Source organism: Cyprinodon variegatus, unplaced genomic scaffold (genome assembly GCF_000732505.1).
Source record: "Cyprinodon variegatus isolate N-32 unplaced genomic scaffold, C_variegatus-1.0 Scaffold827, whole genome shotgun sequence".
In the NCBI taxonomy this organism is placed as follows: Eukaryota; Metazoa; Chordata; class Actinopteri; order Cyprinodontiformes; family Cyprinodontidae; genus Cyprinodon; species Cyprinodon variegatus.
In genome coordinates, this window is record NW_015151280.1 from 352,138 (window position 1) to 373,767 (window position 21,630).

At 39.3% G+C, this 21,630-nt stretch overlaps 1 protein-coding gene across 7 annotated transcripts in view; it reads left to right on the forward strand.

The window, feature by feature from the left end:
* The window catches only part of rims2 (regulating synaptic membrane exocytosis 2), a 263,822-nt gene extending 242,213 nt beyond the window's left edge, over positions 1-21,609 (forward strand). For 5 of the 7 annotated variants that reach the window (XM_015396880.1, XM_015396884.1, XM_015396885.1 and 2 more), the window contains 5 exons: positions 18,628-18,769; positions 18,916-19,028; positions 19,132-19,233; positions 20,125-20,264; positions 20,364-21,609. In XM_015396880.1, coding sequence (XP_015252366.1) covers positions 18,628-18,769; positions 18,916-19,028; positions 19,132-19,233; positions 20,125-20,264; positions 20,364-20,567 — 701 coding nt within the window. In that variant the 3' untranslated portion in view covers positions 20,568-21,609. Of the gene's footprint in view, positions 1-14,551; positions 15,442-18,627; positions 18,770-18,915; positions 19,029-19,131; positions 19,234-20,124; positions 20,265-20,363 lie in introns of those variants that run through there. The other 2 variants (XM_015396883.1, XM_015396882.1) reach the window with 2 other exon arrangements.
* Positions 21,610-21,630: the final 21 nt, after the last annotated feature.

The window sequence follows — 21,630 nt, forward strand, 5'->3', positions numbered from 1 at the left end:
TTAATCTGCTTTGGAGCTCTAGCAGACACGCGGCTGTCAGGATCCTACATGATCAGGACTCGGCGGCACAGATACACCAAAGGCTGAGTGAAAACAGTTCTCCATGGCTTCATCTACTCTAAAGGACAAGAAATAGTAAACAGTACATTCTGTTTTACAAAAGCACATCCAAACATCCTTGTTTTCAGAAAGCTCTTTATTATTATTATCTTTATTATCAGACTAAACGAAATTGTGCAAAATGTATCCCCATTATTTTTATATTTTTAGAATTGCACCCGCCCCTTCCCCCATTGCTTTTTTCTGTGGCACAATAGGGTTTCTATGCAGGAGAAAGTAGTCTTTCTTGACGCCTACATAGTATTCTTGGAATAGATATGTGGCACCAGGGCTTGACTTTAGCTGTAGCTGTTATTGGCTCCTCAGCGTTTTCACTAGACACAGGGCTGTTGTTGGTTAAGTATGTGATTATAAAGCAATGGCGTCTAAAGTTTACTTGGACTAGACTTAAAATGTTAAAATGTTGATACAAGACAACATCAACCATTTCTCTTTTTTTTTTTGTTTCCCAAATATCATTTAAGTTTCTGGAATCAAGGTTCTATATTCCAGTTTGGCATTTTTTTCTATGCACTGGTCCATATTTAATCTAGGTGCCCTTTTGTGTCTGTTACCTTTTTTATTCCTCATCTCATACTGTCGTCTTTACTTGGCGAGTAAATAAATGCGCAAGAGACTTATTAATAACTCTGAGCTTTGCTTTCAGACGCTTGTTTAATGAACTCAATCTATTGTAAATGGTAACGGTTCACATTTTCTTAGTGAAAATATCCGATGCAGCCTTGTTGAATTCGGTTTGCACATATAACAAAGTCAGAAAAGCTTTGTTTATTACTTGAAAAAATGTTAATGTTCAGAACTAAGTACTTAATACAGTGTTCTGTAACTCAGTTAAAAGTGAGTCCAAAAGCTGACTGTGAAATCACTGAAGAAAATACAATCAACCAAAGTCCAACTCCAGCCGTCTGCAGGTTTCTTAAGTTCATAAAGTAACAGTGTGCGGCTCATGATAATCAAGCAGCTGATCTGTGCAGTGTGGCCTAGAAGGGGATCTTCCAGCAGCTTTAAGTACATCATTTTCATGAGAATTTAACCCCTTTTACACTTTTTGTTGCAAATATCCAACAAACAGTTTGTTGGATATCAAGCAGACAGCCAACATAGCATATGCTTTCCTCCGTTGCCAGTTAATACACATTTGGTTCAGCCCAGGAACCTTTGGCATGCACTTGTTTCTGGTACGACTGGTGCCTGTCAGTTTATGTTATCAGTGACCATTATAACTGTTTGTCACAAATTAGCTGTATACCACCTTTCTCTTTACTTTTTTGTGCAATGGTCAAATAACAATCTCAGCTTGGAAACTGCATAAAGGATTTCCTATTTATGTATGCATTTGAATTGAGGCGTCAAAACTTTAAATGTTTTTTACTCAAATATCTGCAACATCTTTTTAGACAGATCCTATACAGAAACATTACTATTTTAAATTGGATTTATCATGGAATTCATCCATTCATCCATCCATAATCCATCCATCCATCTGTTCATTCATCCATCCATCCATCCGTTCATGCATCCATCCATCCATCCGTCTATCCATGCATCCATCCACCATACACCCATGCATCCATCCATCAATGCTGCCTTCCCCTTATGCATCCATCCATCTATCCATGCATCCATCATCCGTTCATGCATCCATCCATCCATCTATCCATGCATCCATCATCCGTTCATGCATCCATCGATCCATCCATCCATCCATCCATGTATCCATCCATCCATCTATGCATCCATCCAAACATGACTCCATCCATGCATCCATCCATCTATTAATGCATCCATCCATCCATGCTTACATGCCCTCATGCATCCATCAATCTATGCATGCATCCATCTATCCATGCATCCATCCATCCATCCATCCACACATCCATCCATCCATGCTTATATGCCTTCATGCATCCATCTATCCATGCATCCATTCATCCATCCATCCATCCACATCCATCCATCCATGCTTACATGCCTTCTTGCTTCCATCCATCTATCAATGCATCCTTCAATCCATGCTTACATGCCTTCATGCATCCATCTATCTATTCATGCATCCATCCATTTATCCATACATCGATCCATCCACACATCCATCATCCATGCTTACATGCCTTCCTGCATCCATCTATCCATGCATCCATCCATCCATGCATCCATCCATCTATGAATGCATCCATCTATCCATGCATCGATCCATCCACACATCCATCATCCATGCTTACATGCCTTCCTGCATCCATCTATCCATGCATCCATCCATCCATGCATCCATCCATCTATGAATGCATCCATCTATCCATGCATCGATCCATCCACACATCCATCCATCCATGCTTACATGCCTTCATGCATCCATCCATCCACCCTCCATCCATCCATCCATCCATCCATCCATCCATCCATCACATTCTGCTTAACCCGTTCTGTTTGCAGAGGGGCACGTGTTGATCTCTAGCAGTCTAGAGGTGAAAGGTGGGGTACACCCTGGTTGCCAGTCTGTGTTATAAGTTTTAGTAATACATTCTTATATTTTTTGTGTTTATTGTTTATTCTAAATGGGTGCTGCATTTACTGTTTGACCTTAATTTGATCTGTATTCACACTTTCACTTGTCTTACTAACAAACAGCCAGTTGGAAGTGTGCTCATAACAAACAGCATTACTTTACGGGGTTATTTTCAGTTGTTTCTCTAAGGTTTGGTTCTGTGTGACAGGTTTTCCAAAGCGGGCTAACTTCTATCACAATGACAATCAGTTTCATCTAATAATTTATGATCTATGATTATTTTTCCATTTTTATCTGAAAACTTTGTTTTTTTGTTTAAATTCTATTGGACTGCTCCTGTTATTTATCTACAGTACATATTAGTCGAAGTTTTCCCAGGTCGTTTAACAGAATATTTGCTTCAAATATTTTTTAAAATTTTGGATTGAGCTATTTTATCAGAATATCTACCCTCCCTCCTCTTAACTTCTCCTTGTTAAGATCACTCTAAATTTCTCAAAGATGAATTAAATAAAAACCTGTCCTACAACCCAATCCTGTGCAGAATATTTTTTAGCCTGCCAGAGAAAAACATAAATAAAGAAACAGATTGCCAGACAGCCTGAAACCATTTTTGCTGTGGTTTCAGGCTTCGTCAAAGCGCAGTATGAATCCCATATCAATAACAAAACTGGGGGTTATTTAACAGCTTCCTCTAAATCCATGACGAATACTGCACCCACGATACATTGGCAAATATAACACATACCAATGTTTCACTAAAATAACTACAAATAAACGCTCAGCGTGTGGCTAAAAATACAGTAAAGATTACCTCTTTTGATTGTTGTGGTCCAGTCTGGAGATCTCAGTCACTCAGGAAGTCTGATGACACATCGTGTAGAAAAACACTGTGGTGAGACGAGGCATGAACCGTGTGGAAGACGCTTCTGCTTCCCATGATGCTGAATAAAAAAAACATGCTTCCTCTTTTTCTGTGCAAAGTGATCATGTTGTGTTGACAATGCTTATGTTCGTGTCTTTTTTATCTTAGACGGTATCAGACGGCTTGATGTCAGCAGTTTTTTCCTTTATCAATAAGCCTGTTTGGACTGTTTGGATCCCGCCTCACCCCCACGTGAGCTCTCCATCTGTAACTTCACTATGTGTTACTCTGAGAGGAGGAAGGCAGCCAAGAGACAGGCTGTTCCAACATCTACTAATAGAGTGTCTGTTTTACCTTAGAATGAAAGCTAAGGATCTGAAGCTTCTTAGCTGAGAGAGAAAAGCAAGAGATTAATCTGTTTGCAGCTTTTTTAATAAGCTTTTTCGACATCACAAATGAGTTTAAATTTCTTACTTTTCTGGATAAAGGATCACCATATAAAGCTATAAAAGACAGAACAACTAGAGCTATGTGGTAAATATCCAAAACCATATCCATATAAACTTTTGATTTGCCAATAAAAATGATGGCGTCTTTAAGGACCTTGAATTACTGGATGGAAGACCATCATTACAAGTATGTTTTTATAGCTTTCCTGCCATGAGAACATCGTTAATATTTGTATTTGGAGAGGATATAAGGTCACACATGGTTTTTAAAGGTTTCATGAGGAGATGATGATCATTCACTGTAGGGAGGATGGTGTGAGGCAGTTCCAGAAGGGTTATGACGATCTCAGGCTTACTGCGTGTGTAGGGAGGAGGAGGCTCAGAGGGAGAGGTTCCAGTCTGGCTTTAAAGGAGTAGGTGCTTTCTCCTGGTCAAAGTCCAGATTCTTGTTGCTTAAGCAATCTGAGCTTCTTACCTTTGATATTTTGTTCAGCAAAAATAAAGATAATAGAAACACATTAGTTTTTTGCTGTGCAATCTAACCTTAACCTATCAGGTGACGATAAGCTGTCAGGAAGCTTTCCCCCAGGTTACACTGCATCTGCTCTGCTGCATTGAAAAAATTCTCCATCCTCCTAATTAACACTGCCTTTGCTCCTCTGCGTAAATCCCAGAGGAGCTCCAGTGAGCTTAAGTAGATTGTGCAAAAAAAGCCACCGATAAACAGGAAAGTCACACCATTACAGCCATAGAAGTTAGCCCCATTTACACTACCATCTGAAACGGATCCGTGCTGAGTTCGGACCGAGCTTGGATCAGTTAACCGTGCCGAGCTCGGTTCCTTACGACCATTTAGACATCACGCTAGAAAGGTTCCTCGCCTCCTAGTGATGATCTACGCTACTACTGCTCTCTAGGATTGAAAGAGGGAATCAAGCAAATCAAAATGGTGGCGTCTGTAACATTCAGGAAGTTATCTTTAGTTATAATTGTGATATTTCGTTGTTTGCAGAGATTCAGACGAAGAAGGCAACCTTTGGTGAATTAACTTGACAGAGTCGGCTTTTGGGAAGTGGATACGACAAACGATAGTCTAATCAGGGCTTACAGATGCAGGAAACAAGGACAGACGTTGAGGTTCATCACACTGCTAAGCAGAATCATCTCTGGAAATTGTGCGGCACAGTAGGGAAGCTAATATTTTTATGAATGTCTGAAATTTAATGGAGATTACGCAGTCTGCTCATGCACTCTTTGTTATCTGAGAACCGAGCATTAACTGAACCGTGCCAAGCCCTTCTGATGACCTAGTACCAGTTTAGCGCGGTTCGGTTTTTTCTGGCATTTACATTCAACACTTTTCGGCAAGGTTTCAAAAGGATAGAAAAATGGGGCAAATAATTTAGAATAGATGCCTCATGGATCGCTTTTGTCTATTGGCAATAACGGTCGAGTCTTAAGGCTTGTAAAGGTCGCCTACTCTACTCAGTGTAATTCTTCTTGGCAGGCTTTAGCGCATTAAGTCAAACATTGCTTGCTTAATACTGGATTTTTGTGCTTTGATCTTTATAATTACAGCTATCATAACAACATGTTTGGTTCCACATATTTAAAGGTGCAGTGGAGGATTTTCTGTAATTTTTGAAAAGACCCACTCTCTCAACTTTAAAAAATGCATATGCACAACCCTGTACCAGCTCCTATTAAACGCGTGAAAGAGCATGCACAAGCCCATTTCTCCACAAGAAGGTGCTTGGACGTAAGGATAAGGCGGTCGGTCCGATGGATCTCATCTCATCTCACCTATATTTATATATAAAAAGTTTCCCCTCAAACAAGACTACTGCTACATTCAAAAAATCATGACATGCTTGTATGTGTTTGTGGGCTGCAGTGGAAATTTTGACATGTTTGCGGTGTAAATAAGGACATGTAGCCACCTTATAACTACTAACGAGGCAAATTACAAAATAAATGAACTTATCGTCCCTGGAAAGTTACAATATAGAGGTAGATATCTTTTACTAGCAGCGATGTGAAATGTATTTCTCCAAATAACATGCCAAACTTTACCTGTCAAGTAGAAAATTTGCAACCGATTCATCAGTGGGAAGCCCAACCTGTGCTTTCAGTGTACGCCATCGCATGGAAGAATCTGCTAAAAATATTCTGGTGTTGTTTCTCTCCTCTGAGGCCTTTCTTTTCTTCTCATATATTTCATAGACACTTTTTCTCTTACGACCCTCTGCCGTTTTCAAAGAACCACGGTGAGCTTAAATGACTGTCTGAAAACATAGCTCGCCACATAAAAGTGCGCATGCGCAGAAAAAGATAACTAACTGAGGACGAATACGTAGGATGGCCTTACGTAAACATATCACCAGAATGATTGACAATTAGGAGGACCACCTATTTAGATGATCCGCCCGGATAAAGAAAATCCTCCATTATACCTATAAGTATTCTTAATGGAGTTTAACAATAAGAATATTCCAGTGTCAGTATATTTATTGGACAAGACACACAACCTATAATAGATTTATATTTGTCAATTTGTTAGTATCTATCTCTGAATATTTGTACTTATATCTTTATATGCATGAAATGATACAAATGTATTTCAGAGAAGCGTAAATTATAGGATAACATGTAATGCATTTAATATATATGATCTGATATGATACACACACATATATATATATATATATATATATATATATGATATGAATATAAATGATAAATGTAAAAGCTACAGACATAAACATAGGTTTATAAATATGATTCTAATAAAAGGGGGCAACATATTCAATGACAGCATATCTATTGCAGACGGAGGTTCGTTGCTGAAAAATATCCAATCCATCTCCTCTGCTGTAGTCCAGTCAGCCTTCTTGTTACCTCCCTGTCTAGCTCTCACTTGCTCTCCCACAGCCTAAATAAATGACAGTCACATTCTTTTGAAATGCTTCCTATATCCCTGTGCATCCTCTGACCTCATTTCATCACCTCTGTGTGCTGCTTTGGTGTTGAATGTTTACTCGTTCACAGTCTGGCTGTTCCTCCAAGCTAAAAGTTGTGTTTCAGCAAACGAGTGTTTTCTTATTGCACCTCATCACCCAGTAATGTGTTAATCACCTCAATGACTGCATAAGTATTTCTTGGCCACATCGGTTTTATTACACAATGTTGTCTAAACTTTTGTGTAAAGTTCAGCAGCCAATATGTGTCAGTGTGACCTTACTATGTGCTCAAGGATAACTGATTACAAAGTGGTCCGTAAAGTAGCTCTGCACCTTATTTGGTCGTTGAAGCCCTTTCCTGCAATAATTACCATCATATCTGAGTTAGACAAGGAAGGGGAAGCTGCATCTCCAGACGACAGGACTGGTCTGCATCATTCGCGCCACAAAGAATGTAAACTCAGGGGGGAGAGTGTTTAACTGCCTCTGTGTATGCACTCATGGGTATCCTGGTTTATGGGCATCTAAGTGCTCTTTTGTGTCTCTCTGCCTCAGCCGGTACATGTGTGGCTCCCCCATTACACTATGTTTACAGTGCTGGAGGGTTTCTCTGGTGCTTGGCCTGCCTTAGCCTCATCTGTATGGAATGCTTCCAAAGTTCTTATTCTGTGAGCACTTCAATCTTCCAGGCAGAATACATACGCAAATCACTTCTGGGATATTAGAGTATTTTGTTATTGTTAAAGAATTAGAAAGTTTTTTACATTCTTGCCTTCTGATGTGGACATGCTTTCCAGTGGTGTGCTCCCTGTCGTAATGTTTTATTATGGAGTTCTGGGTGAGACCAAGTTTGGTTATCTTCAAGGGATAAGTATTATCTATTCTGTTAAAGAAATAAACTAAAGGATAGCTTTTATTCTTAATCTGCCTGAAGAAAAGCTGCTCACACAAATTATCAGGCTAGTTTTTTTTTTTAAATAGCTGAAGGTTTTGATTTTAGTGTTCTTTTTCTTTTAATATGTCCTTAAAAATAAACTCTTTGCCTTTGTTCATTTGAGGATAAAAAGCATGTCTTTACTCTCAGTAATGATAGAAAGATACAATTTTAAACCATAGTTATTATCACCTGTTTTCTGTGCACCAGGTGAGGTGATAGCAGTGAGAGAGGTGTCGCTGTGTGCTGGGCGGCGATACAAGAATAAACTGATGAGGAAACAAAGGTTGAAATCGACGACACGTGCCGACTGGGTTGCGGGGAGAAACGGGCACGTGTGGCTTAGATAGAAAAGAAGAGACCTACCTTTGCTATCTATTTTGGTTTTCTCTTTGGCTGAACACCATCCTCTAAATAAGTGATGGGAGAGGATGTGAATGTCCCCTTTTTTTCTTTCTTTCTTTGCCATCAGGATGGTTTCGTGTTGTGATCCAGGCTGCCTTGTTAAATCAAGCAGTGAGGATTTAGATTTGCCAGCACAATACACTGAAGGACTGTGTTACTAAGCTCACATTATCATAAACATACTTAAAAACGTATAATAATGTTGATTTCCTTATGATATAGAGTAAGGAGTTTTATAGACTTAGATTTATTTGTCATTTTGTAAACACCAGTGAATGCAAAAAGAAATTTAGCCTAAAACAGCTCTAGATTATTTCATTTTTTAAAGTGCAGCTTTGAAAAACAGTAATAAATACATTAAAAAAATGGTAATATAAACATATGACTGTATATTTAACTTTTAACATTTTTTTAAATAAATAAAATAACCCATTTTTTTTAATAGTCAGTGGTAAGAATGTTAATATCATCATCAGAGAACTTACATCATACACTGTTTTCAAAAAGCATCTGAAAAACCGGCTCATAATACATCCGATATGTAAGCATTAGTTAAATGTCTTCCATTAACAAACCATGCTGCCACTTGTGTCTCATATACTTGTGTCACTGTCAGAGATACTATATATATATATATATATATATATAGAGAGAGAGAGAGAGAAATATAATAATAGATTTAAATATATATAGTTTAATTATTTTTATTTCAATGCTTTATTTTATTTTATTACCCTAAAATCTGTAGTACTGGGAACATTAATTCCCTATTTTTAAACAACTTTGGAAGAGTTATAGCTGTTTTTATTTCTTTTTATATTTGTATTTTTCATTGTAAAATTCTTACTTGTGTGTTTTTAGGTAGACAATTCTAAGATCCGTCCAGGTACAACAGATAAAAAATATTGCCTTTTGGCTAATTCTGGTGCATTTGCAGGAATACTTATTATTGTACACTGTCCCTGTCAATAAATAAATAAATCTAAATACATTGTAATTTAGGAGGAGAAAATTTCGCCTCTTTAGTTTCTTTTTATACACTGTCAGAGATACAAAATATATACCGGTAATACAACACAAATTATTACCTTGTAATAAATGAATTATGGCACAGGTTCACCTCAGTCATGACTGGGGGACAGAGTCAGTACAGAACCTAAAGAGGGGAATCAAAAAATAAAACAAGTGTGAAAAATTGGAAGCATATTGTGAAGTAATTAAAATGGGAAGAAGAATCTAAATAACTGGTGTGGTCCTTGTTTTACCCACCTAAATTTAGATGTATTCAACTGGACAGTCATTTCTAAAAGGGCATTGATAAGGGAATCGCAGCAGCGTGTGTGCAAACCTAAGGAACTGACTTTATATCGTTTGTAAAATTGAAAAGGGAATTCAGTTTGGGTAATTCAGATACATTTAGGTTGAGACGCTTTTATGATTCTGACATCCGAATGTATCTTTAATAAGAGGGAGGAAAATTGATAGAAATAATCTGAGGGCAAACAGAAAATTAGCCTCCATAACTGTCTCTAGATTTTGCATTAAAAACTATAATAGAAATGACTCCCTTTACATCAAAATAGACTAGAAATCCAATAATTACTATTGAATAATCCGATGATAATAATTGAACTTTATTGATCTCACATTGGAGAAATTCACCTCTGCATTTAACCCATCCATTTGGGGAGCAGTGGGCTGCCATTGTGTGGCACCCGGCGAACCCAGATTGGAGCAATAGGCCAAGACTCCCTCTGTGGGAATACAAATGTCATTCCCATGTTTTTTGGTATTTCCTCACAGCTGAGCCTTCTGAGAAATAAATGCTGCAAATGACCAGTAATGTTAAATACATACACCAGTCATTTTGAGAAAGGAATGTATTTTGATTGCTTTATGTTTTTTTTTCTTTTTGAATTAAAATCTTAAAGCAGTGGTTTAGCTATATTTAAAAAAAAAAATTATCTGATATATCTATTTGTGAGGTGTGGTTACAACCCATGACTGATAAATCATTCAAACTGCATCAACTTCTTTACTGACTTACTGAGACAATCTTGTAGAGCAACAAAATGTTTTGGTAGCTTTTGAACTGTACTGAACATCAGATTAGACTCTAATCGAATTTGTACATTAGATTAGCCTGAAATCTAATTCACAGATACAGCTATTTGTTTGAGCCAATTTGCCTAATTTCTCAGCACAAAGCATCTTTATCTCCTCAACGTTCCTCAGTTTCCTTGCATAAGCAATTCCCTTCAGGTCCAATTATATTATTTCTGTTGAATAATCCATCCATCCAATTTCTTCCGCTTTATCCGGGGCTGGGTTGCAAAGGCAGCAGTCTAAGCAGAGATGCCCAGACTTCCCGATCCACACACACCTCCTCCAGCGACACCAGGCCAGCTCAGTGACATAGTCCCTCCAGCGTGTCCTGGAACACCTCCCAAGGGAGGCGACCAGGAGTCATCCGAAATAGATGCCCGAGCCACCTCAGCTGGCTCCTTTCGATGTTGAGGAGTTCCTCACCCGATCTTGAAGAGTGAGCCCAGCCAGCCTATGAAGGAAAACTAATTTCAGCCGCTTGTATTCACGATTTTTTGTCCTTTTGTCCTTTCGGTCAACACCCAGATCTCATGATCTGGGTAATGACCCAGTAGAGTGGGAGCGTAGATAGATCTGTAAATCGAGAGCTTTGCACCCCGAGTCAGATTGTTCTTCACCGCGACAGTACACCACAGCCGACGTCACACCAATTCGTCTATCGATCTCAAGCTCCATCCATCCCTCATCCGTTAACACAACCCCAAGATAATTGAACTCCTCCACATAAGACAACGACTCTCCACTGACCTGAAGAGGGGAGTCCACCTTTCTCTGGTGGAGAACCATGGCCTCAGATTTGGAGGTGCTGATCCTCTTCGTGGCCGCTTCACAACCGGCTGCTAATTGCCTCAATGCACGCCCCAGGTCCTGGTTTGATGAGGCTAAAAGGACATCATCTGCAAACAGCAGAGATGATATTCTGAGGTTCCCAAACCGGACATGCTCCGGTCCCTGGCTATGCATAGAAAATTCTGTCCATTAAAGTAATGAACTAGTGATAAAGGGCAGCCCTGCGAAGACCAATATGCATTGGGAACAGGTCTAACTTACTGCCGGCAATGCAAACCAAGCTTCTGCTGTGGTCATACAGAGACAGACAGCCCTTAACAGTTTTCTATCTATGGAAACCTGGTTGACTGCATAAAGTCATTGATTTTACAGGATCTGCTCATAAACCATCTAGTTCCAGTAGACATTTCCTTGCATTGTGTTGTTGACTTCATAGAAATCCCTCACAAAAAGCTTTCATGTGCTGAAAATGTGTTGTAAAAAATGTTCTTATGCTTTTCTAAGATGGACTTATTAAACTTAAAAGAAAAATTAGTAACTTGGTTATGGTATGTATTTCCCAACGTACTGCATAAAAAGAAGTGCTGTGCAGTGTACATTTTGGACATCCTCAGGTCTCAGCAAATGAGCGCACAGTTTCAAAGTTGATTTAGTCTTATAGAAAGCCTAATATATCAATTTAAAATCGCATTTATGGCCACTGTCATCCACCATACAGTAGATGCCTGAGCTGTACCATTTTGCTTTGACCTGCAATGTATCATGGGAAATATGGCTTTGTTAAACTTAGATATATGCTCAGTTGGTCTGGTTTTCACTAAATAAAAACAAAAAGAGCTTTTTCATTTCCCAAGGCTGAAGACCCGATAGATTTATTCTTAACAACTGAGAACTTATTTCTTGAGACCTGAGGGTGTCCCAAAGTGGACTCTGTATTTTCGTCCTCCCAAGTGCTTCTGACATTTTTCAAAGTTAATATTAACCTAAAAACCTCAAAACCACATCATCTTCTGTTTTAAAGACGAAAGTTTTGCTGATCATAGTTTGTAGTTCAGATCACTAGAAACTTCTGACTCAGCTAAAAGAAAAGTTTTTGAATATGCTCATACTTAAGACTGTCCCACATGCATCCACTGTCACTGTTCAGTTTCCCCTCTGGCTCTAAAAGGCTTAGTGCTGCTTGTGCCGACCTACATTGGATCTGCAAATGGATTCCTTGCACTACCAAGCTTCTTGGGGAAAGTAGACTGCAGTGTTTAATAGGGAGGAGGAATTCATTCTCAGCAGTATTACTGCCGGGAAATGTTTTGTTTGTGCAAGCACAAGTAAACACTTGGATTTTGTTTTGCAGTTATTCTGCTTGAGAGATATAAAAACAAAAATGTCACATTTGGGATTTCTGGACACAAACTGAATTTTTGATGCACTGAGGACAGTTTGCTCAGACCAAATGTTTGATTTACAAGCATACACTGGATTTATCTGACACATCTGGTTAGCTCCCAGGTCTTTCAGAAGGCAGACCGCTTTTTACTTTTGAGCCACCACTGAAAATACCTTTCATATTCAGTCCCATGTGCATCCTCCATCATCTGGAAGGTTTGATACCAATTGTACCAGTACTTGTATCTCTCTCACTGTTGGTGGGCTTTATCATTTTGAATACACACAGTGTATACAAAATGAAATTTTGTTTTGTACAACTCTCATGATATTTCCATTTCTTAAAGAGCAGGAATGATCAAATGATTTAAACATTGGGAGAAAAAACATGGTGCAAAAAAACGCATTGATATGGTCAGTTTAAGGCAGAGACTGTTCACAGTTTTTTCAACATTGAGCTTTGTTTCAGTTTTTTTACTTTTATTTAACATTCAGCTGTCTGATTACGGGGAAGAAGCTGTTTTGGACTCTGGAACAATAGATACAAGCAGTAACTTAATCTGGTTGCATACAAAGTTTCTATGAAAAATGATGGCGTCCTGCTGCTGTAGTATTAGTTATTTATGTTTTTTGAGGGTTTTTTTTGCTTCATTTATTAGTAAATGTAGGCTCTCTATGTATATTTACCATAACTTCACATGATCGGGATAACATCACTGCACGGGCATCCCATCCATCCATCCATCCATTTTCTGTCATGCTTATCCAAAGCATGGTCACGAGGGGTGCTGGTGCCTATCTCCAGCTGTCTATGGGCAAGAGGCAGGGCACACCCTGGACAGGTTGCCAGTCTATCATAGGGCAACACAGAGACAAACAACCATTCACACTCACACCTAAGAAGAATTTAGAGAAGCCAGTTAACCTAAAAGTCATGGTTTGGGACTATGGGTGGAAGCCAGAGTACCCAGAGAGAACCCACACATGCAAACTCCATGCACCAAGACCCCATGCTGGGAAATGAACCCAGAACCTTCTTGCTGGAAGGCAGTGGTGCTACCTACTGCACCAATAAGCAGCCCCTGCGCAGGCATCCCACCAAGCAAGAATTGGTTGAACAGACATTGTAAACACGGCAGGATTTACGTCCTAACAACGTCTACATTTGGTTGAAAAGTGAAAGGTGAAAACCCGTCATTCTCAGATCGTTGAAAAGACGTTTGAAACCCAGTTTTAGTCTAAAAACCAACGTCTTAATGTTTTCAGGTGTTTTGGGGAGATACAACTGGTCAACAAGCCAAAGAAATGGAGGTGAGAGAGTTTGGAACTACTAACTTAGCTTCCAAAAAGAGGAAGGTCCAAGATCAATTGAAAAAGGCACAAGAAGATGCCTTAGTTTTGCCGTTGGTGTAAACTATAGCTGGAGCTACAACTCAGAAAGCATTCTGAGCTTTAGCATGTGAGAACATGTCATTTCTCATAGTGCTGCTGGTGTTTGCAAAGCTTCCAAACCATATCCTCTTGGCCGTTTTCTACGAGGCATTTCAGCATGGTCGGATTGGTCTCCACTTATTTAGGAGCTGCATCAAATGCCACCATCTGGCCTTCTGGTGGTTCAGCAGTAATGCCTGAAGATGGCACCACATCTGTTTCTGTAGCTCAGTGTGCCCTTTGTTGGGGTTCTATTTAGGCTCAAAAAGGGCAAGCTAAACCCTATCAGGAGGGACACCTTGAGTATATAGCAGGGGTGTCAAACTGGTGCCAGAAAGGGCCGTGTGGCTGCAGGTTTTCTTTCCAACCAAGCAATAGCACACCAGACTCCAGTCATCTCATCAAGTCATCATGTTAAGACGGGACTCACTTGAGAAGATGACTGGAGTCTGATGTGCTTTGCTTGGTTGGAAAGAAAACCTGCAGCACGGTCCTTTCTGGAACCAGTTTGACATCCCTGGTATATAGCCTTATTTTATAATAATCAGCTGGATATTAGTTTTTTTGCTAAAGGCGTATAATGTGACTATGTACCTTTAAAAAAAAAACGAACGTGTCAACTTTATATCCAACTAGATTAGTTTTTCAGAGCAATGATGACTGCAGATGGGTAATTTAGCTCGCCCCCCCAAACGCAGTGGTAATGATGTTGTTAAGGAGGAACAGGGAAGAGCAGTGTAAGCCACGTGAACTCTGAGTGACTGCCAGGTGGCCTCTCTAAGAGATGCTGGCAGACCTAATGACAGCTTGTTGTCATTGGCCTCTGTGGATAGAACAGGGGCAAAGAGTGTCAGGATGGAGAGAAAAAGTAAATAACGGTAATGTACGGCTCAGAAGAAAGAAACCCGGCAGCTGGTGGGGGAAAAAAAGAGAAGAGTCGCGAGGAGGCTGAGTATCTCTGGGTAGAGCTTTTTCATCCGCAGAGCCAGCAGAGGTGTGCCTGAGCAGCTCAGCTCTCTGATTGGTGAGGCCAGACACTGCTCTGTTCCCTCCCCCGCTGAAGAAAGAGGTGCTGCAGGAGCGTCAGACCCAGACAGCACCAGACTCAAACACAGAGACAGCATTTTTCTGCTGCTTCCACCTTGTTGAAATCTCCAGAGCGTCCAAGGACAGACTTTTCTTTTTTACCCAGCTCTGATTTACGGCATCTTCAACTGCAACTGGGCTTAGATTTTATTTACATACAATTTCCTTTTTTTTTTTTTATTCATCATCTTAAAAGGAATCACTGAGATTTCTGAGATCCTGTAATTGCATTGATCACACTGAGGAGGACGACTCGGTCAGCATGGGCAGACAGGGACACGATAGCTCAGCCACGGCTCCGGGGATGCGCATCCAGTGCTCCCAGAGCAAAATGAGCCTTTCTGCGTCGTTTGAGGCACTGGCTGTCTATTTTCCCTGCATGAACTCCTTTGATGAGGAAGATGGAGGTAAGATGATGCCCTGAGACACTGACAGTTATAAATTAGGAGCTTGGTTTAGAAAATGATGCACAGATGAGAACTACTCTAGACTTAAAGAAGAAACCTGAAATACAGTAAAGTTCAGTTATGCATGAAGTGGAAGGTTTTAACCTGCAGTGGTGTTTTTTTGTGTTTGGTTTTGACAGTTGAAGCAGAGATGATGATCTAATTGATGCTGAAAGAGTCCGGTTTGTTTGATTAGCTGAACGGATGTTGATGAACCCATGAAGGGTTTTTGTTTATTTTTAATTATGTGCATGGTTTAGGTTAGGACACCTGCTATTCTCCCATGCTTTTGTCTAATCTACTTATCTTTATTGTTTTTTATTACCAAGCCTGCAGTGTGTTAGGAAGCAATGATTCATATTTATTGGTGATAAATAAACAGAGTATCTTGCAGTTATATACATGCAAGTCCGTGCCACATGACTGAGGCTAATTTGCAGAAATGTTCTGCTTCATTTGAAATGGAGGGTTTTTGAGTTCATTGATAAGATCTGAGTCGTCACTGATTGGCTGAGAATGTTTTGCTACAGACGTCAGAGACAGCCTCAGTCAGTGCATCTTCTATTGAAACATCTGAAGAGCAGGAAGAGGAGGTGGAGGCCAGGTCAATAGCTGAGCTTTCAAGGCTAAAGAGCTTCATCACTGTATACTGTCTGTTTGCACAAAGACGGGCAGAGAATTACAAATTACATCTGGAAAGAAATATTAGCGGAAGCCGTTAAATAACCAATTAAACAATCTGTGAACAATTTGCATCTCTCCAGGGTAAACAGTAACCTGATAAAAAGGTAGAACATTAATTATTGGCTGTAATTGTTCCATTGTTTACCTAAGTCTGAAATTTTTGGACTGCATGCATAAATGACAGTTAGAATAATCAAGTAAAATACTGTAAATCATTTGATCAGAGTCAAGAATTAAAAGAGTCCTACACAGTGATAAACCGAAAACAAGAGATGCAAACAAAGCAGGGAAAATTGAAATAGGTCTGTGTTCACCTCATCAACTCTAGAGGTTTTGCCAGTTTGATATAAAAAATAATAATTTATACTTTTTCTTATTTTTTAAAAGTAAGACACAGCATGTCGACAACAAGCAAACATTTAAGCCTGTGTCCCCAAAATAACAATGCAAAAGATGACAGACCCCCCCCCTTAAATACATGTAAATACTTCACACTGTATGTATACATATCAAGTAAAGTTTTTTTTTATTATATTTATTAATTTACATTTATGTATTTCATCATGTATTTTGGTCCCTCATATACTTGAAGTATCTCATCACAGTGACTGAAAACCATCTGATGACGTCCCAGTCGGTGTCTCCTGACCCCCACTTTAAGAACTATAGTTCCAAAATCATAAGATGATTAGTTCCATGGTGATTAATGACGGTTTTGCCATACATGTCTTTATAAATGCTGATTATCTTGTACTTACCAGTTTCTGTTGGATTTAAAGATACTAGCCACTACTATTTTTGTCAAAGCAAATAGTTTTTCAGAAATAAATCCAAAGAACAGTGGAGAATGAAAATTATTTTAATTAAACAAAATATTTAACTATACAAATAGTTTTTTGATAAATTTTGACGGGTCCAAAATGTGAATTTCTGGTTACAACAACTTAAAGACATGAGAGAGGTCGCTCAGGTGTTGCCAGATGCTAGTAGCTCTGTGATAAAGCTTTTTTTATCTGTGTTTTATTTCAAAGATTAGCATTAGCGGACCTAGCAACATGCTAACAAATAGCATGAGCTGAACGTAAGTGGGCCAGGAGGAGTAAACTTGTAGCCATCACTTTTTTAATTATTTCATCTGTTTAAAAACCTGCAGCACTTTTTTTCCCCTTTTATTTGCTGTAGTCCTTTAAAATAAAACCAGAAATAATCAAAGTGCGTTCATCAGATAGTCACTGGAACATCATTGGAAATTAGTATTAGACAAGGAAACCCAGATGAGTAGATCTCTAATAAGGTTGCCAACCGTGCCTTATAAAACAGAATCATTCCGTATTTAGAAATAGAAGTACCTGTCCTGTATTTAGTGGAAAATGAACGCACTTTGTCCCGTATTACTGTAAGAGTAAAAAAAATAGTCAATAAAAAGCTAATGGAAAATGAAGAAGGGCACGTTAGATACAAAACTAACGGTAAACTTGTTCCAGGTTCCTGTCCTGCATTGTGACCAATAAGCTGACAACATATATGTAAAGATCCAGAATACCCTCATCCCATTGGTCGAGCCAAGTGTAGCTCACGGAGAAGATAGCGGGAAACAACAGAGCAGTATGGGGGATGTACGGAGTAATTTAAATGCTGATGCTGCTTTAGGAGGCGGTGCACCTTAGAATAGTTATGCTCCTCCGGAAAAAAAAAGGATGCAGAAATATAGGGAGGAATGGGGAAAAACAAATACCAGGGTGGAAAACGTCTACAATAATGAATGTAAAGCACACTGCAAATATGTATCTAATTAAATGCAGATTTGAGTCAAATAGTTAAAAAAAATTATTTCACACACAAAGGGGGGCTAAAAAAAAATCGGGTCAGCTGGCACACACATGAGGTGTCCCTTTTTCTTTTTTTTTTAGGAAGTTGGCAACCCTAATCTCTGACAATATTTTGTTTTGCTCTTATGAAAAAAAAAACAAGGCTCTTGGATGAATAGGGAACATGATTTTGTTTGTGTTCTGGGTGATTTTTGGCCAAGAGAGGAGAGGCAGACGGCTTTAGCTTGTTTAGATGTGAGTATTTCTGTCAACGATGTAGTTCTGGACTGTGGAAAAGTAGCAGCAGTTTTGCTGGGGGGAGGCAGTCAGCTGTCTTTTTGGATCAATTTGGAGGCTTTGAAGTGGAAAGCATTGAGGACTGAGGTGGAGTACGAACCCACTGTGTCTCCTGCAGCACAATATGACTGTACTCCATGTTCTATTAACCGTATACACAGTCAGAATCCTTATATATCAGTTGAATTTTGCGTGATCCTTTCCAAAAAATATTGCTGCTAATAAAAGTTGGAATTCCAATATATAAGATTGTCTCTTTTGGAGGATGTCAACAATAAAGCCAGATTTGTTCTGACATGAATTCATAGTCTGGATCCCTTTTTTTTTCTCTCTCTTTCGTGTGTGACTGTTCGGGCAGAAGCAGGAGGCAAGAAGTTGCGCAGCACGGTCCAAAGGAGTACAGAGACGGGCCTGGCGGTGGAGATGAGGAGCAGGATGACTCGACAGGCCAGTCGGGAGTCCACTGATGGGAGCATGAACAGCTACAGCTCAGAGGGAAAGTAAGGGCAGCCATTACATAAGAATTATTAACGGCTTTAGTTTAAATTCTGAGGCAGTTCCTCACAAAGTTTCAAGCTCCAGTTTTTGTTGCTGAAAGGTGTGCAGCCATCAATGTCCTGACTTTCATCTGATCTTTCTCTTTCAGCCTCATCTTCCCCGGTGTGAGGCTTTCCTCGGACGCTCAGTTCAGTGACTTCCTGGATGGTCTGGGACCTGCCCAGCTGGTTGGACGTCAGACTTTGGCTACTCCACCAATGGGTGAGAAAAACTTTTTTTTATGTATTTTTTTTTTTTTTGTTTGTTTAAAGGAAGGAATACCTTTAAAAGAAGGTGGTATTTACTTTGTTTGATCTTTTTTCAGGCGACATCCAAATAGGCATGGTGGAGAAAAAAGGAGCCCTGGAGGTCGAGGTCATAAGAGCTCGTGGCCTTGTGGGCAAACCAGGATCTAAGGCACTGCCAGGTAATTTATGTTCACAGACAAACCAAAAGTTCAGGTGACATCAGTGATTCAGAGACACTTGATAAGCAAATATGACATAAAACATAGTTGGACCAGAAGTGCCACAGTTAGATATATATAACTGCAAACTGTCAATATTTATTCAAATTACAAAGAAATAAAGAGATGAAATATATGTATTATAATAGTTATATAATGTGCATATTTTATTAACAGAAATATGTCAGAGAAACTCTTAATTAGTTCTCTATTTAGCTGTTCAAGTAAACTTTAAAGCAGAGGTCTTCAACAGGGGATCCGTGACCCCTAGGGGGTCCTCGGAGGTACTGCATGGGGCTCATGAAAGTTTTGGTTTATACATATTTATATTCCCCCCCTCAATTTTTTGCACTTATTGAAATCTCTTTAAATCCACATTAACATGAATTCAACACACTGATAAATGGAGGCAAAAGATGTCTTTCAGTCATCAATGCACATCAAGCTGGACACCCTTTCATTCAAAACACCTGTCCCATCAACCAGGAATCAGAAATACTTTAATAATCCCAGAGAGAAATTACTTTTCTTACAAATAAGACTTGGAAAACGTTGAAGACCCCTGCTTTAAAGGAACTGAATGAGTTTATTCTAATCTATCTAAACATCAGTTCATCTGCAGTGTTAGAATCAACCAATCAGATGTTAGATTAATTATTTCACTGTTTGCTGTGGTCATCTTATGCATTTCACTGATTATTTATGTGTTTATTAATTACTTTATATTGATAGTGATGAACATACATAGGTATTTAATGATTTCGAAGGGTGTTTAGGGTCTTGAGGTGCTTTATACAAAACAAGCAAATCAGCCAGATTGTAATCCGTCTTCCTTGTTTTTGTCCATTCCAGCACCATACGTAAAGGTCTACCTTTTGGAAAACGGAGCCTGCATAGCCAAAAAGAAAACTAAAGTAGCAAGAAAAACGCTGGATCCTCTCTACCAGCAGCAACTGCCGTTTGAGGAGAGTCCAGGAGGAAAAGTTTTACAGGTTAGCCTATAACCTTCTTAAAGTTTCCCAGAGAAACATTAACATCCAAAATATTTGAGCTTTTTTTCTAACTATTTTTATTCTCTCGTGTTTTTTTAGGTCATTGTCTGGGGCGACTATGGACGTATGGACCATAAATCCTTCATGGGAGCAGTCCAGATCCTGTTAGACGACCTGGACCTGTCCAACATGGTGATTGGCTGGTACAAGCTCTTCCCTCCTTCCTCACTAGTGGACCCTACTCTGGCCCCACTGACAAGAAGAGCTTCCCAATCCTCACTGGACAGTTTCTCTCGATCATAGCAGCGTGTGGACTAATAGCGTTGTTGTAGCAGCCAGTGTTGCGATTACAGGTCACGAGCCCCGGTTACACTGCATGCTTGATGTTGTGTCTTCTGAGCCTGTTTCTAGGGGCGCGAACGTGATCCTGTGTTTTAAGCAAAAACGTTGCGCACATTGTGCACGTGGCAAAGTGTGTTGCAAGCACCCAGCGGCAGGGATTGCCAGGTGTTGTTGTCATTCGGAAGAAGCCGGGATGAACTCCTTAGCACGAGGAACTTCTCAGTTCCAGGTTTTCTTCCAATTTGAAGCCATGGGGGCCGACACTGGGAACTAATAAATGAGTTCAACAGTGGCCCCTTTAGAATGAAAAAAAAAAAATCAATGAGTTGTTTTGATTTTTTTTCTCTTTTCCGTTTCCTTTTTTCTTTTGTTTCTTTAAATGTCTGCGGTACTTTTATCTGAATGGGGTGACGGTGTTCCCGAACACATGCTTGGTCACACCATGCCAACAAACGTAGCTAACATGCAGTTGAGGAGACCAACATTTTCCAAAGGGGGTGTGTTCGTGTGTCCTCCTACCTGCAAGAGAAATGCATTGCATCCTCTGGGTCTATGTGCAGACCTGCTGTTGCTGGTAAACCACCAGATAATCAGGGGCAAAACTGAAGTGGCCTCCAACAACACCCCAAAATAAACTGCACCAATCCCAACCCCATAAAGAGTACTACGGTAGTTTTTACTTCCTTTCTCTGCTGAAAATCCTATAAGAATCCAATTCTGATATTATTTTCCCTTTCAGTTGATTTGCATGGGCACAAACTTAGCTGAATAAAAAAAAAAAAAGAATTCTATTTATTTTTTGAGGCTGTAACTTGCAAAAAAAAAATGAATAAAACTAAAAACAGATCAGCCATTTTCAACAATTTATATTATTTTTCAAGAAGAGTTTCACTAGTGCATGGTTTTCAAAGGGAGTGAATGCAACATTGTGACAAAAAAAAAGACAGTTTATCATTCTTTTTAACCATGAGTCATAAGTCTGTGTTTTTAAAACAATCAGATTAAGGGAACTTTAAAAAAATAT